Genomic DNA, 16,739 nt, shown 5'->3' with positions numbered 1-16,739 from the left:
ATGAATTGATTAATAGTTTAACATGGCAACTCTGGGATTTGGACAGCAGAGGAAAACTGTCAAAATGACTCAAATATTTGTCTGTTTCTAGCTCAGAACGATTATATTACTTAATTTTAACTGTAGCATAAGTCATATGAAACGGTTTATAATACCGAAACAGTATTTGTATAATGCTTCATTTAATTCTCCATTCACTTTCATTATATGGAAAAGAGTGTTCAAAATTAAAAAAAAAAAAAAAAACATCATTCATGCTTGACATGAGGGTTAAAAGAAAATAAATTTAAGTTCACTCAGAAAAAAAAAAATTGTCATCCAACTTGTTCTAACTAAAAACAAGATTTCCATTGAATAAAAACTATAGTTTTTGCTTCACCAAAAAAGTGTGAAGTAATGTGACTTATTTTTGGTGAAGCGTCCCTTTAACACTGACATCAGATCATTTATGCAGGGTGAAATATGAGATCTCAGATGCTTTTATAGTTCTATAATTCTCAGTATAATGACGGCTCTTATATAAAGACGTAATTGTTGCTGTGGTGTATGATGTGATCTCATATTTTTACTGTGGTACTGGCATATTCTATGGGTGTGACAGCCGTAAATTTGGCTTATGACCGTGATTTAATCTCCTCCTATTTCTAATTTGATCCCATTAACTATCATCCGTATACTGGTGTGTGTGCGTTTCATAGCGTTTTAATGTTTCGTTTCGCACACTCAAGGCAATTCATCAAATGGCTTTTTTTCCACTCATTGCCATTGGCCGCCTTTATTGATCTTGAGGCCTCCAACAGCAGTGCAAGGCCACCTTAACTCTTATTAAGCAATGCTAAGCAATAGGATTATTGGTGTGCGAGTGTGAAAGCAGCCTGGTGCTTGTTACATCTGTGAGTAAGAGTAAAACAAAAGAAATTGGGTTTGTGGTTTGCTAACCTCGTTTTCACCCTCACATCTCTGTTTATAGTGAAGAATACAGTATTATCCTCTGCTTGGAGGTTAACACTCCTTTGGGTAATGCTGTCGGTTCTGAATGGTGAACACTTAACAAGGGTCAATCGTGTGCATTCTTATCACAGCGAGCTGTAAAGCCAATATCATTAACATGGATTTCTCTCCTCGCCTCTTCTCACCTCTTTTGAATAAACTCCCACAAAAACCTGTGAACCTCAGGCTTCTGCGAGAATGCTTCCATTTTCAAATAGGCTCAACGCTGGCTTTTGGTCAAAAGACAGAAAATCTCAAAGCTGTTTAATGATTAGTTCCTACCCTAAACCCATGAAGAAGAGCTGTAGTCGTGTAGACTTCAGCAGGGAAGGGCGGTGTGACACTAAATATATTCTTTAACAAATTTACAGATAAAATGTTGGTTGGAAATGAAGACTAGATGTAAATGGCGCATTGTCATGATAGTTAGATAATGAGAGTGAACTGTTGATGGAAATGTAAAAAGTAACTGATATTAATGCACTAACAATGTAGAATGTTTATGTAAATTATATACTAAGAAAAAATTAAAAATATATTAATTCCAAAATATTGACAGATTATTTATATATATATATATATATATATATATATATATATATATATATATATATATATATATATATATATATATATATATATATTATACACGTATATTTCACAGTTTAATGTTATACTTTTTTTGTGTGTGAACTGTTTATTGCCAAATTACATGCCAATATAAATGACACTGTAGTTATATTGAATATTTTGTAATTTATTCACTTTAATGTTTTTCTCTAAAAGACGATTAAAAAGTAAAGTGAGACAGATTCCATGTGATTGTAGAAATGTCATCTTGACACATTATTATATATTTCAGTTTATAGATTCAATATAAATTCAATTAATCTTGTTCAATTCTTGGTTGCTTTTACAAAAACTTGAGCTCAACTAATCAGAATTTAGGGTTAGATTGATCGGTTTTTATAATGTTAATTTTGCTGTTTTAAGTTGTTTAAGTCATGTTACATAATTGAAATTTTCATAGTAATGCCAGATTAAATTTTTATAAGCTTCTAGATTGCATCCAAGCTTTAAAACATGAATATCTTACATGCGTAAATGAACTAATTTGCTGGAATGTCCAATATAGGGATTAGCGTTTGGGTATTTAATGTATAAACTATTTGAATTATATCATGGTATAATGATGGTGTGTTAAAATTACTCGCATCATGAATTTTTTTTTTTTAAGCTCATACCGCCCCCTCCTAGACTCCAGCATAAATAGTTTGTAAAAAGAGCCCTAAGTGCTTTACATCTTTAACCATCACTTCAACTCCGCATTGAAACTTTAACAAGGTCTTCTGGGTATGAAAATGCACCAAAGGTTAACACATCCACCATTTACAATTCAGCACTCTCGAGTCTTAAACTAATTACAGACTAGAATGGAAATAACCTAGAATAACCCTAAAACTCTCCTTTCATCACTATATTACATCTTTATTTTCCGTTTTCTTTTTCCAGGCTGCTCATTCCCCATCTATGATCAACCTGTCCTCCGCCTTTGAGAGGAAGTATCATACGTTCAGCCGATCCACAACTCACCTGTTCTGAACTTTGCGTCCAGTGTTGTAATTAATTTCCACACTACGGTACCACGTCTGCCCGACGCCTCCAGCCCAAGCCCCCCACCTGGGTTTAATTTACAGGTCCAGAACCCAGCAAATGAAGGACAGCTTGTGTTGATGTCAAAGTCTGGTCACATTTAATTAACATTAAAGAGACATAACTGACAGGTTCTGATTTTAATAAGATGGGTAGAGTTTTCACACAGTTATTAACCACTGAAAGTATTTCTTAATGTTTTATAAGATAATATAATAAAATCTAAACTAATCTAGTTGTCAGCTTTTATAAAGCTATACACATCTAGCTGTTGCATATAAGTGGAAATGCACTGAGCTGCCATTGTAAGGTCTGGTTTAAACGCAGCCTTACATTTTTGCATACTTTTAGAAGTGATTTTTATTGTTGATTTAGGGGTATTGGTTTCTACAAGTCAAAAGAGAGTTGTTGCGGTCTACCTGCCATATTTATTCTCCAGAATCACTTCTATATGTAAACCTTTCCTTCTGTCTATATTTATGTGTAAATATTGTAATTTTCCTCTTTGTGATTGTCATGCTAATAATAATGTCTCCGTTGCTTGTACCATTTTTTTTTTTAGTCACTACACTTATGTCACAAATGTTTCACGTTTGTCTGTAAAAGGGATTCATATAATGTCTTTGCCTACTGCAGATTTGTTTGGAGTGGGTGGTTTTATGTTATTGGTTTGACTACTTTTGAAGGTGACTTCATTTATTCTTGATCAATAAAAGAAGCATAAAGCCTTCATCGTGTTCTTGTCTGTTTGTATGTGGAGTCTGTTTGAATAGGATCTCAGGTAAGAATGTAACACTGCAAAAAAAAATTCTATCTTACACAATAAACTAAAGCCCAAACTATACGTTCCACTGAGTCTCAAGGACTGTTTTTGAAATCAGCACATTTCACGGATGTGATATCCAGCATTTTTTTTCCCGTCTGTGTGGGTGACTGCATGTATGAGTGAGTCCACTAGGTGTAGTTCACATTATGAAAGTGTTCATCCACAATCGCTTTCAATGGAGTACTTTGAAAGACGTGAGCAGAACACAGTAAATAAAGTATCTGGGCCTTAAAGGGATAGTTCACCCAAAAACCAAAATTTTGTCATTTACTCACCTGTAGTTTCTTTCTTATGTTGAACATAAAAGAAGATATTTTGAAGAACGCTGGTAATCAAACAGTTGATGGCCCCCATTGACTTCCATAGTATTTCTTTCCCTACTTTGAAGTCAATGGGGACCAACAACTGTTTGGTTCTTCAAAATATATTCTTTTGTGTTCAACATAAGAAACTTATACAGGTTTGGAACGACATGAGGGTGAGTAAAGGATGACAAAATGTTCATTTTTGGGTGAATTATTCCTTAAAGCCCTAAGTATATGTATTTTCCATATACTATATTTCTGTTTGGCTGTGCACGTACAGTTAATGTGGAACTACGCTTATGACATTTGTTACGTGCACTGTACGCATAACCTGGTGTATGCATAAACACCAAAGTGGGCTTTGGGCTTAAGGCTACTTACAGTTGTTTTAATGTGAAGTCTGCATTTAATGTTGCTCTGTGAAGTTTAGACGGCAAATTCCATTTATTTCATTGGGAGTTCCCTCTGCAAATTTGGCTGAAATCGACATGCTGACCTGCTTGGTTTGAAGGTGACTTCTTTGTGAGCAGTACTTAATACACTATCGACAACAGAAAATGGAGCATGTTTTGCCCGCATTTAGGCATACCTCACCTTGAGGCTCAATGGAACCTCCTTTATATCCTAAACCAAAATATAAAAAAATAAAACCCAAAAATAAAAAAACTCTCTCATTATACATTCATTCATCTCATTTACTCTCCCTCATGTCGATCCAAAGCCACAGAACTCTTTTGAATGATTGTTACATGCTTTTCTACCAGAAAACCGGTGGAGAGTTGGATCGCAGTCAACAGAAATGATAGTCCAAAATATTTGGATCCGATCCCGGATTGTTTGAAAGTCACTGTGGGTGATGCGAGTCACATTTGAATGTCTCTTTGGTCTTTAAACGTGTCATTGACTGAAGCTTTTCAAACATCAGTCATTTATCATTATTATGTGAAATCTATGACACTTATTGTCTTCTCACTACATCTAAAGCAGTGTGTCCACAGAGAAGGGTTCAATCATTCATATGCTATAAAATGGATAAAAATATTTTTTGTTTTTTTAATGATGAAAAAGACCTTGTTTTATGAAACGCAACACTTAATAATATCTCATATCAAAGCAAGGTTGTTTTTCAGTGACACATGCATGTTTCATAAGGTTTCAAAGTCGTGTCCCCACTTTCCGTCAACACCGTCAGACGTTTATTAAAATGTAATAAAATCAGGAAATAGCAGTGGCAGCTGTCACTCTAAAGGACCCCCTCGCCACAATCCACCTCTGCAGAGTACATCAATGTCAGACAGGCTCTGCTAAGTTTTATAGTTTTAGAACATTTTAAATCCTAATGTTAATTTTTCCTGTGTCACAACCATATGTCAACACCATCTTCCAATTTCTGAGGAAATTGTTTGAAATATTTAGATAATTTTATTCCCCTGAAGTAGGTTCCATTAGCATCTAGCATCAACAGAAAAAACAAAAAGGCTACTACATGAACTCTGTTTTGTGAAAGAAATGCCAAATTTGTCAACACCGTCAGATGTCACCACTGTAAGATTTTGTGTTCCAGTGATATATCAAAATACTTAAATGTGACTCTTGAATAAAAGCTTTATAAACAATAACATACTCACTGTTTGTTTTAATATAATAATTGATTGAATCAATGTATTTGATAGTTAAAAAGACTACAAATTCAGGTTTTCGTCACCACCGTCAGTTGAATATTTTTATATTATTTCATTATGATATTTTATATTTGTTGTGGAATTATTGGTCACATATGAAAGTGTAATCTGTCTGCTAACATGAGAATGTGTTTTGAAATATATTACACAGTCCAAGGTAAAAAAAGCACATTTTGTTAAAAAAAGAGAAAAGCTGGGAGCTCAGTAGCTTAGTACATATAAGATTCATAAATGCAGTTTCATTTGTCTGAGTACAAGGTTTTATTTTTTTCAATTTTGCACCCTGTTTTGTCCCACTTCTCAAGAATCTCTGACAGTCTGTGATGCAGCCAAACAGCTGTTTGACAGAAGGAGCCTATGGCAGAAGGGCTTCTCCATGGACTTCTGAAGAAACTCATGAAGACGCACCTTTGAGTCTAAAAACATCAAACAGTCTAATCATTATGCATTGACACTTTTTTTTATGGGGGTAGAATTGTTGCTTTATTCCAACTAAATAGATTATGATACACAAACAAATGTAAAGAGATTAACAAATAAATAGAATGAGATCCACAAATAAATCTTACAGTTTCACAAACATGAATTAAATTGACAAAAATAAATTTGCAAATAAAAAACATATTCACATATATTTTTTTGTGTCACAAACACAACTTTGCCTGTGGCATTCATTTGTGGGTCGCTGTAAGCATTTGCGCATTTTGAAACATTTCTAGCTGACATTCAAGAAGCTGACGATCCACAAATGCGTGGACTCCACCCACCGTCTACTCGAGCCAATCAGATAACAGCCTCATTTCGCTGACCAATCATAGCACGTTCTCGCTATAGCCAATCACGTTTCGCTTTACAAGCAGGGAAGTCTCATCCTGAAAGAAAAGCATCAAAAAGTAAATGATTAATAAATAACTGGATTCAACCTCAACCTTTGTGTAATAGGTTAAATTGCCGTCACATAACAGCAAACAGCATTTCCCAGTTTTTCAGTCAAGCTGTTTAAAACTTCAACCGCCAGGGGTCGCTGTATACATAAAAACGCCAGCGGGTAAAATTTACCCATGCACATGGCTACTGTTTTGATATAAAAAACGTATCATGTCACTTTATTATGCCACTGTCTTCACAAAGTTATATCTAGAGTCATAAAATGATTATTTTTAGTCATCAACTATGTTCATGTCCTGTTGTTCACGGCTATTTTAAGCAGGCTGGAAGTGTGATGGATGTGGAGCAGGTGAATCCTGATCGAACATTCTGGGGTCTGTTGGTCAGGAAGCCTAAAATCCAGTTACACATTGAGGTATTGATGCCCAGGTCTCCAAGTTTGGCTATTAACTTGGTTGGGATGACAGTGTTGAATGCTGAGCTGAAGTCAACAAACAGCATACGTGCATAAGTGTTCTTATTGTCCAGGTGAGTGAGCACAGAGTGCAGTGCCATGGAAACTGCATCCTCTGTGCTCCTATTGCTACGGTAGGCAAACTGGTGTGAGTCCAATGTGGATGGTAGAGAGTCTTTTAGGTGTTCCAGGACCAGCCGCTCAAAGCACTTCATGACGATGGGTGTGAGTGCTACAGGGCGGTAGTCATTAGGGCACCTCGGACTAGAGTGTTTTGGCACTGGCACAATGGAAGTGCATTTAAAGCATGTTGGTACGGCTGCTTGGGCAAGAGACAGATTGAAAATGTCTGTAAAAACCCCAGCGAGCTGCTCCACACATGCCCTGAGAACACGACCAGGGATGTTGTCTGGTCCAGCAGCCTTGTGCGCGCTGATCCGGCTCAGTTCCTTGCAGACATCTGTGGAGGAGAGTATGATTGGTGGGTGGTCAGCTGAGGGATTGAGCTTGGTGGCAGTTTCTCTGTTGTCTCTTTCAAAGCGAGCATAAAAGTAATTTAGCTCGTTCAGGAAGTTGACATCAGTGGCTGCGGGGGTGGAGTGGGTGGGTTTGTAGTCACTGATGGCCTGAATGCCCTGCCACATGCATCGAGGGTCAGAGTTGGAAAAGTGTCCTCTATCTTTAGCTTGTAGCAGTGCTTGGCCTTTTGATGCCCCTCTTCAGGTTTGCTCTGGATGTGCTGTAGGCTTGTGCATCTCCTGATCTGAAGGCAGTGTTGCGTGACTTCAACAGGAGTCGCACTTCCTTGTTCATCCAAGGCTTCTGATTTGGATATGTGGTGATCTGTTTCTGGGTTGTAACACTGTCAATGGTGATATTGATATGATCCAATACAGAGGAAGTGTAAGAGTCAATGTCTGTGTGAGCGCCACTGGTGGCTTGAGAAGCAAACATACTCCAGTCTGTGTGTAGAAACCTTTCCTGGAGTGTGGAATCTGCCCCCGCAGGCCACACCTTGATGGTCTTCACTGATGGCTTCACACGGTTGATGAGGGGTGCATATTTGGGGGTGAGGAACAAAGAAAGGTGATCTGACTGTCCCAGGTGGGGGAGGGGTGTCGCAACGTAAGCTCCAGCCATGTTTGTGTAAACATGGTCTAAGGTTTTGTTTCCTCTGGTGTGACAGGAAACATGCTGGTGAAACTTGGGTAGCACTGACTTTAAGTTTGAGTGATTAAAGTCACCTGCAACAATAAAAGCCGCTTCCGGGTGATCAGTCTGTTGTTTACTAAAATACCCTAAATAGACTATAATGAGCAATAATTCACCACGTGCACTGCATAAGATGATATAATAACAAATTCAAGCGCACCTAATTATTTATTTGTTCAGTTATATAATTTATCATTTGAATAAGAGAACAACACCAATAAACTTAATAAAAATATAATAAAAAATATTTTATTCATTACATCAGTTTGGATTTTTTTCAGGAATTGGGCAAACAGTGATAGCAAATGCAAATAGCAACAGTAGCAAACAATAAGGATAAAAAATTGCAAAACAAAATTAATAATTAATTTTTAATAATTAATTTAATATATTTTTTAACAACAGGGGATTGTAAATAACACAATTTTAGTAAAAGTCAATGACTGGGAGACTTGGATATTTATTTATGTGGATCTAATGATGTATAAAGCATTATAAATAATATTTTCAAACATTAATTAAAAGGAATTACAGAGTTGCCGTTTGGGGAGGAAATTTTTTTTTGGTGCAGGTGTGTTGAATTTAAATGCATATAAATGTAAGATGAGAAATTTATTGGTTAAAACACTTGATCACACAAACAATATTTCATTTGAATCAGACTTGCTAATTTTGATTGTAAAAGTTACTTAACAGCATCAAGTAGCTACACGCTGCAGTGATGCTGCCTGAGGCAGATGGCCATTTGGGTCTATATTTGATATTATACGTGTTATTATGCCCTATATTTGTCAGTACGATTGTGCTTATTGTGTGTCTTATGCCATGTCTACTCTGCTTGCTGTCTCGCTGCAACAGCTTTAACTGCAACGGGACGCATCAAAGCAACTGTGCGAATCGTTTGTCTTTCATCGTGTCAAGTACTCCAGAGTGCAATCTGGACGATTGGGGCGGGGTGACACGTGTCGTTCCGCCCACCCCCAATTCCATTGGTTTATAACACGGCAAATCTTATTGGTGTATACCCGAGCATACGCATTCCTTTGTGTACGATTTTGTAATTGATTTGACCATATTACAGAAATATTATGTGCTAAGTCTAGAATCATAGGCCTATCTTAAGCCCCGTTTACACTAGTGCGTTTTCGTTTTAAAACAGCGTTTTAGAATGAAAACGATCCCCTGGCGTTTCCGCTGCGTTTCAGAAACAATCTCCGTTTACACTACACAACCGAAAACGCATGTCCCGTGACCATTCATACAGGTACAACCATAGATATGTATAGGTAGATTCCCTATTATTTAGATTGGAGCGGTCGAATGGGGAATCTACCTTTGCATATCTATGGGTACAACAATGAGCATGATGCTATTGTTTACACGGTCAAGGATACGCAGAGCGAATGTGGGCAGCCATGCCATCGTTTTCATAAGTCTCCGTTTTGGTCCGTTTACACCTAAATGCTACCCCGGAGTTTTCAAACTAAAACAGGGTCTGCAGCGTTTTTAAAAGTCTCCGTTTTCGACCTTGAAAACAGCGGAGTAGTGTAAACGATAGGTGTATCCGTAGCAAAAGTTATGCGTTTTAAAAGGAAAACACACTAGTGTAAACAGGGCCTTAATTATTATCCTAGAAAACCATGGTAATTTTAGTCAGATGAAGTCATGTGCTGCATCCCAATCCACCTACTTATACTATGCCCTAAAAGTATGTACTCTTTTTGTGAAGAAAAAGTACATACTTTTGAGTATGTAGAATAATAGGCAAGCTTTGGGACATGCTTTGTCATAGCTGCTTCTTTAACTGACGCTCTGTTGCTTAGTTACGTGCATCCTGATTCCTGTAGTTGTTTAAACCATAGACATAATATACGTAGACGCCTCATAGACTGACGCTGCCTATAGGAGCTGACGTATCAGCGCGGCTGCCATCTTGGATGGGTCCCCAATGCGCCCCCCCTGCATTTATTTCTACTGAGGAACGTGTATCCCCAACTACAATAATCATTACCCCCCGAATTTTTACCGGATTTTCACACGGTTTGGTTTGTTACAAACAGCAGAGATTTAGTTAAAAATATGTGCTTTCAGGCTAAAAGACTTTGTATTATGCTCTTTAACAAAGACATGGTAGGCTATGGCATATTGATAAATGTATAAATGAATTAATTTTATATTTTAATAAAGAAACAAGTTTGATTGTTCATTTGAATTTATTTCTCTCTCTCTCACACTCACACACACACACACACACACACACACACGACTCTTCTGTAACACATATACATACAAGCTCCCATATATACTGTACCAGCTCAGTAAATTTTTTTTAAAGGCCTGGAAAAGTAAGCGTTATAATTCCAGGTCATTCCAGCATCTTGGGGCCTGGGGAGCTAAAACCCTTGAAAAAGAACTGTTTTGCACAGCTTCTTGCGTATGATGGCACTCTGTAACTCCAGGGTAGTTAATTTTGCGATGTGGTGCAGCCTTACTTTGTGAAATACAGACACCACAAATGACACAAGCATGAAATGATGGTTCTCAATTCCGAATTGGGTTTCTGCAATGTGCTCCCCGAGTAAGACATCCTCACATCCTCTGAACCAATCTCCGCCCGAACGATACGGGTTGACGAAGGACACACTGACACCTTGTTCTTTTGAGTTTTGCCGAATCACACACTCTGCTGCTCTGACCACCTTCACTGATGAATCAGGTAATCCCACGCGATCTGGTATCAATACTGCGCCGGTTATTGCAACCGTAAACTGCACAAAATACAGGCATAGTTGCTCGCTCTCCGTTGACTCCGATTGACTCCGGTGCTAGCGTAGAGTGAGGAGACCCAACCAATATGGCGGCGACGCTGGATTACGTTCCAGCAGGTCATGAGCCGTCTACGTATATTATGTCTATGGTTTAAACTGTCCTGTCAATCATCTTGTCACAGTTAACATCATTCACCTTTCGCTTAATTTGATTTCCTACCGTATTTGAGAGAAATAAAGAAGCACATCGCGGGTCTTTCATGCCGAGAACTCATGTGTTTGCATAATGATGCATTTCAAAGTTAATGACCAAACGTATCATTCTAAAAGTTCACAGTGTTGCTTGCAGATGAAATATAACGTGGATAACATTAAATAAATATTTTTTCATCAGGTTAGACATTGATTATTTATCACTCAAATTATGCGAGTTTGTAGTTCTAATCGAATCGTAGAGTGTGCATCGATCTGCACTTCAAATTCTAACCGGAAGTAGTAGACCATCCGGGAATCTTTGGCATACTTTTTTAAACATACTATGATTTGGGACATACTTATTCTATTTTCGAATACTATTTAGGACAGATAGTATGCGAATTGGGATGCAGCAATTGTTTACAAATAAACTCTTCCGGCTGAATAGCGCTTCATTAATATTTCCTTGAGGATCGGCAAGCCGCAGATCAGCACTAAGTTGGGATATTATACGCAAATGATGATAATTTACTGTAGGCTATTTTAGAGATGGACAAACACAAATATAAGCGGCTGATTTTACGTTTTAAAGCACAACCGTTTTTTGTTGTTGTTTAAAGAGATGAGTTAGCTTACGTTGCTCAATGGGTCACAAGCTTGTAGGTTATAAAGTGCTAATAAAATGTTTTCATGGCAAGCTCATATGTTTCCTTGTTTATATATTAATAAAATATTTGAGCCTTTATTGATTCTCTTACCGTTTTTAAAGGTTCCTATCTTATAGTAAACAAGTGTCCGTGACATTAGATATTAAAAATCCAATTATTTCTGTATCCACACCCTCATTGTGTGTGCGTGTATGTGCGCGTGTTCTAATCTGTGTACGGGATGAATTTATAGATTCAGTTATTAACACTCGATGATTGTAGCCATATAGACCTGCATAACTATCGAATATTAAATCACTCAGAGCTGTAAATCTGTGCAATAAGTACGTGAACACTTTTAATGAGTAAAAGAGACCTTCGAAGCGGCTGTGATTAATATTTTTTATTTATTAAAGACTATAATAACTACTAAAAATCTAAAATCAGTAGACCTAATATAGTACAGTGATTCCTGGTTCTTTTTAAAGGATTGAGCCACAAAACCAGTAATTTAATTTGTGCATATAGCCTATAGCCTATATAAAAGTATAAAATAAAAATGTTGCAGAGAAAATGAACATTTATTGCTTAAATACACACTAAAGCACATTAATAATAATATTTGCTGTAGGTCAGATTTAATAACAGCTGTTGTAGACAAAAACATTTAAAATAGGCCTATATGCAGCAATAATAATAATAATAATAAAAAAAAAAAAAATATATATATATATATATATATATATTGTTTCAGCAAGGTTTTTATTCCCATTATCCACACATAAAACCCCAGTTCACGCTGATGGGCTATTTGGTATTATTGTCTTATTTGTCCCCACAGTTGTTCTTTAAAATAAAAGCATTTGCGGGTTTGTCCTATGTCTTACTGAACTACAGTGAATTATCATCATATCCTAAGTTTTTATCCACCGATCCTAAAATAAAGAATAGGCTACATATAAATATACATTATACAAAACAGCTAAATCTCAAACAGTGGATCATTTTTATCAACATCGCCCAGCTAAAACTGGGGTTTTTATTGTATTAACGTAGCTGCACTCCGGCACTACAGCCAGCTTCTGTTTCCTTTAACTAAAGGCGTAGATGCTGAATAGTATCCTGGATACTGAACTAACACTGAAGCCCTGAGGCAAAGAAAGGGCAGGAATATTAAAAAAGGAAAACAGAGGTCTTGATTTTCTTGTTATAGTTGCCTCTCCTCCACTTCAAAGCCAATGAATGCCTCATTTATCGTTGAATAGGCAAGTACAGGCCCTTTGTTCTAGGGTTGCATCCTACTCAGGGAGCATTTCATGACAAGACCAGGTTACTGCCCCAAGCTTGGCTCTCTCCTCAAAGCAAGTATGAAAGAGCATTTAATACAGCAAAGATGACCTGACCTGAGGTGCAAACAAAGATGTGAAGTAGCATTTGTTTTGTATTTTGTTTCTGTCCAGATTTGTCCTGGATTATTAGCTCGTTCTGTTTCACCAGTCATCAGGAGCCAAGACAAATTATTGCTCGAATATCTAAGCTAAGACAGGATGACTTTAGGATACAAGCTAACAAGGCCAACAGAGAGCAAATGTTACATCATTCTAGTGTGGAGCAAAGGCTCAGGAGCTCCACTCGCATATGGCAAAATGAATGTGTCTGATACAAACTCCGATGTCAGAATTTCATCATTTCGCACTTATCAAAGCTACCCATAGAGCAGAAAAATGCTAGCAGGTGTTGTCGAATAGCTGCTACTGGAAACTTGAAACCTGAGGCTCATTTACACCTGTGATTTGGTGAGCAAATTGTGCAACACTTGACCACACTAAAGCCAGTTACAAATGCATTCAAGAAGATTTTGAATCCCTGAAGCCACAGATCATTTAGCATTGACCAAAGATAACGAAGGGCAATGGGACTCTTCAAAGAGGGTGTTTAGGACATCAGACAAGTTACTTAGTACACCAAGTTAGTTCCTTATGTTCCTCTCCTTTGCATGCTGTGTGGAATCAATAAAGAAGAAAAGCACACTTAAATGATGCATTAGTGCACAACTGCTTGTGAAGGCCGAGTACAAATAGCTATAAGAAGCTGTTGGTTTGTTTGTAGTAGGACCGAGGATTGTGTTAGTACCTCTCATTAGAATGCCGCATGTTTTCCCCTACAAAAAGACTAATGATTTATTGATGATGTATGCCAATGAGCTCCAGGCTTCTCGTTGCAGATCTCATCACAGGTGAGTCTCTAGTGATAATGGGAAAAGACTGAAGGGCAATGTAGAGACTTCTCTCTTAGCAAGAGAATACATCAAAATCCTCTGTTAGAATTTCCATTCATTTTGGGCTCAGCTGGTGCAGGACCTTACGGAAATCTAGTTGCATGCATGTTGGTTTCATATGAGCAAGTTGACGGCATCTGCAGCTATAATTATGTGTATGGTTTTGTTAAACTAACACAACACGAGATGAAGGTGTTGGCCAAAACAAACAAATTACCATAGTTTCAATACGGTTAAAACATGTGAAAACACAAACCCAAGACATTCTCACCTGTGAAACATTTTCCCATTTCTTCAGGAATCATAATCTTGGTGGTTTTTACACACAGAGGCTGAGCAACGTTGTGGCATTTTGGAAAACTCAATTCAAACTCAACAACACATCAACGTGTCTGGAGCAGTCAAAGGTGCAGTCGAATCTACCGTTACGTATCTATGGTTTGGACTACATGATTTTGCACTAAAAAGTAGGTTATTATTAATAATCTTACAAAAAGTAAAATGTCATGTTATTTTCCTTTCATATTATTTACCGGCCAAATTTTGACGTGTCAAGTTGGGCCGAGGTGCCAACATCTATCTTCCTTTTGCCCATTCTTCACGCGCATTCACTTTCTCCACCAGTCCTTTAACTGCTTGTGCAGAAAGTCTGTTGAAGTGTTCGTTATGTTCAAAGGACCCTGATTATTCCCAAATGAGCGTGCACCGCATTAACTCTCACAAGGCAGCGATAATGACTGTAGCCCAAAATGGCTTTCCTCTGAAATTCAGACGGCACTTCACGTTTCCGAGAATGAGTTTGTTCGACAAAATCAGAGCTCGCCTCATAAATGCGTCCAATTAAATATATTTTCGGAATTTTCCTCCTCGTCTAACAAGCATTAAAAACGTAACCTTGAAATTTCCGTCGGCATCATAAAGATGTAACACGCTGCCTCTGGAGAGTGACTGTTAAATAAATCCTTTTGATATCCGGAGTACAGACAGTTACTACCCAGCTATGGCAGCTCGCTGCGTGTCATGTGCGATATGCACACGCAAAACCTTTGTACCGCCATTTCCATCCACTCTTTTAGCGTAGAGCATTGATAATTCGACGGCGCTGGCGCAGTCTGAGACAATTTAAATTACTGCCACCCTGTGCCTGCTTTCAGATTACCCAGAGACGCCTGTTTATGTCTTCTGAATCTCCTGTGGGTGTCTTCAAAGATGCTACTTCGAGACTCGGGGAAGAAACTCCAGCAGAGGATTCAAACTCGTCCCTTTTGTTTGGGGAAATAATTAGAAAGTCTAATTTCTGTCATGTTCAGCAGGCGGGCATTTCTGAGTGTAAAATTGCACAAGATCAATAGTTTGTGCAGAGGAGAGGTGTAATAAGCTGTAATTGTTCATCTATTCAGTGCTACAAATACCTCATCCCATTTACAAAGCGCGGTTGCTGAAGTGTACCAGCTAAAGGTCACAGGAGGAACTGCTTTTTTTTTTTTTTGCACAGAGGGATAAATGCTGCAGGTATCATGGAAATCTTAATTAGAGGCATTCCACATTTTAATATTCTACAGAACCGTAAAAATTGCCATATTTCATGTTTTAAATGCTTGAGAGTTTAATTTTCTTGGAGTAAAATAACTATTAGCTCCATGTTTTTCCTGTTTGCATGGCATTTTGTTTTTTATAGACTGTCTTTATGATTTTGCAATGAAAAGGTAATATTAGTCAAAACTCATCCGGTGCCTGTAATTTACAACAACTGAGCTGTAAAACTGAAGTATTACCCTTTTCAGCTGATTTACTGGGAAACCCCCTACATAATTCAGCACTGCCTGCTTTGATCATAACCCTGCTGTATGGGGTATGAATGTAATTAAAAGTCGTGTCTCCAGATCACATTCATTCACTCAAGTTTATGTGGAAGTCTGGTTTCTGATAACGTACTGCTCCTTTATCGTGATATAAATTGGTTGAGGGTCAATTTTTGTCAGTGATCATCAAGCCAAAGGAGAGAATCCCCAAGTTCTCTGATCTTAGGCTATACGCCTATTGTAGAAAACGGATCATTAAAAGTTAAGAATACTGAAAACCTTAGAGGGATAGACAACCAGAAATGCATTTAAATTGCTTTCTTCCTTGAACTTGAAATATGTTCTTGCAGAATGTCAAAACTGCTGTACAATGAGAGGAAATGGTGACCATGGACTGTCAAACTCCAAAAATACACCATTAAAATAGTCCATAGGACTTATTTGCATAATTCTGTCTTCTGAAGCCATGCAACAGCTGTGCATATATTTTTGTAATATTTTGTAGACCTATTATGTTTTTGTTACTGTTTTTGTGAATTATGCTTGTGTTTTCTTTTGGATTATTGTAACAGGAATTTTTACTTTTTCTTATTCTCATTTTGAATTCTATATTGGCCTCAGTAATTTGTGACGCATGCAGACTTTGTCATTATTATCAGCTGTAAATACTCTTAAGAAGTATTTTAAATTTGCCAGTTCTTTTGCATATTAAGCCTAAGGAATGTTGATTAACCAAAACGGTACCAATACAATTTCATAATAATGCAAGCAGTGTGTAGAATTGTTTTTTTTTTTTTTTTAAAGTCTTGTTTATATGAGGAACAGGCTGAAATTTTGCAAGTTATTAAAATTTTGAGGGAAAACACCAAATACCATTTGGTCTTCAAACCAGGGATGTTGTCTCAAGTTTAAATGAGCAAAAATGAGATTCTCATTGCAAATAATGTCTTCAATGACGGTCTGTTCCTCACACAAAGCTATTATTTAACTTCAAAAGACTTTGAAAATTGTGTAAGACTTAACATGGACATACTTTTAT

The 16,739-nt window shown here is 37.2% G+C and overlaps 1 protein-coding gene across 7 annotated transcripts in view; it reads left to right on the top strand.

Annotated features, from left to right (window-relative positions):
* The window catches only part of ect2 (epithelial cell transforming 2), a 28,621-nt gene extending 25,265 nt beyond the window's left edge, over window positions 1-3,356 (top strand). For 4 of the 7 annotated variants that reach the window (XM_058792177.1, XM_058792174.1, XM_058792178.1 and 1 more), the window contains one exon: window positions 2,503-3,355. In XM_058792177.1, coding sequence (XP_058648160.1) covers window positions 2,503-2,592 — 90 coding nt within the window. In that variant the 3' untranslated portion in view covers window positions 2,593-3,355. Of the gene's footprint in view, window positions 1-2,502 lie in introns of all 7 variants that reach the window. The other 3 variants (XM_058792180.1, XM_058792179.1, XM_058792175.1) reach the window with 2 other exon arrangements.
* Window positions 3,357-16,739: the final 13,383 nt, after the last annotated feature.

Source organism: Onychostoma macrolepis, chromosome 11, assembly GCF_012432095.1.
Source record: "Onychostoma macrolepis isolate SWU-2019 chromosome 11, ASM1243209v1, whole genome shotgun sequence".
In the NCBI taxonomy this organism is placed as follows: domain Eukaryota; kingdom Metazoa; phylum Chordata; class Actinopteri; order Cypriniformes; family Cyprinidae; genus Onychostoma; species Onychostoma macrolepis.
This window is presented reverse-complemented; position numbering and strand designations above follow the sequence as displayed.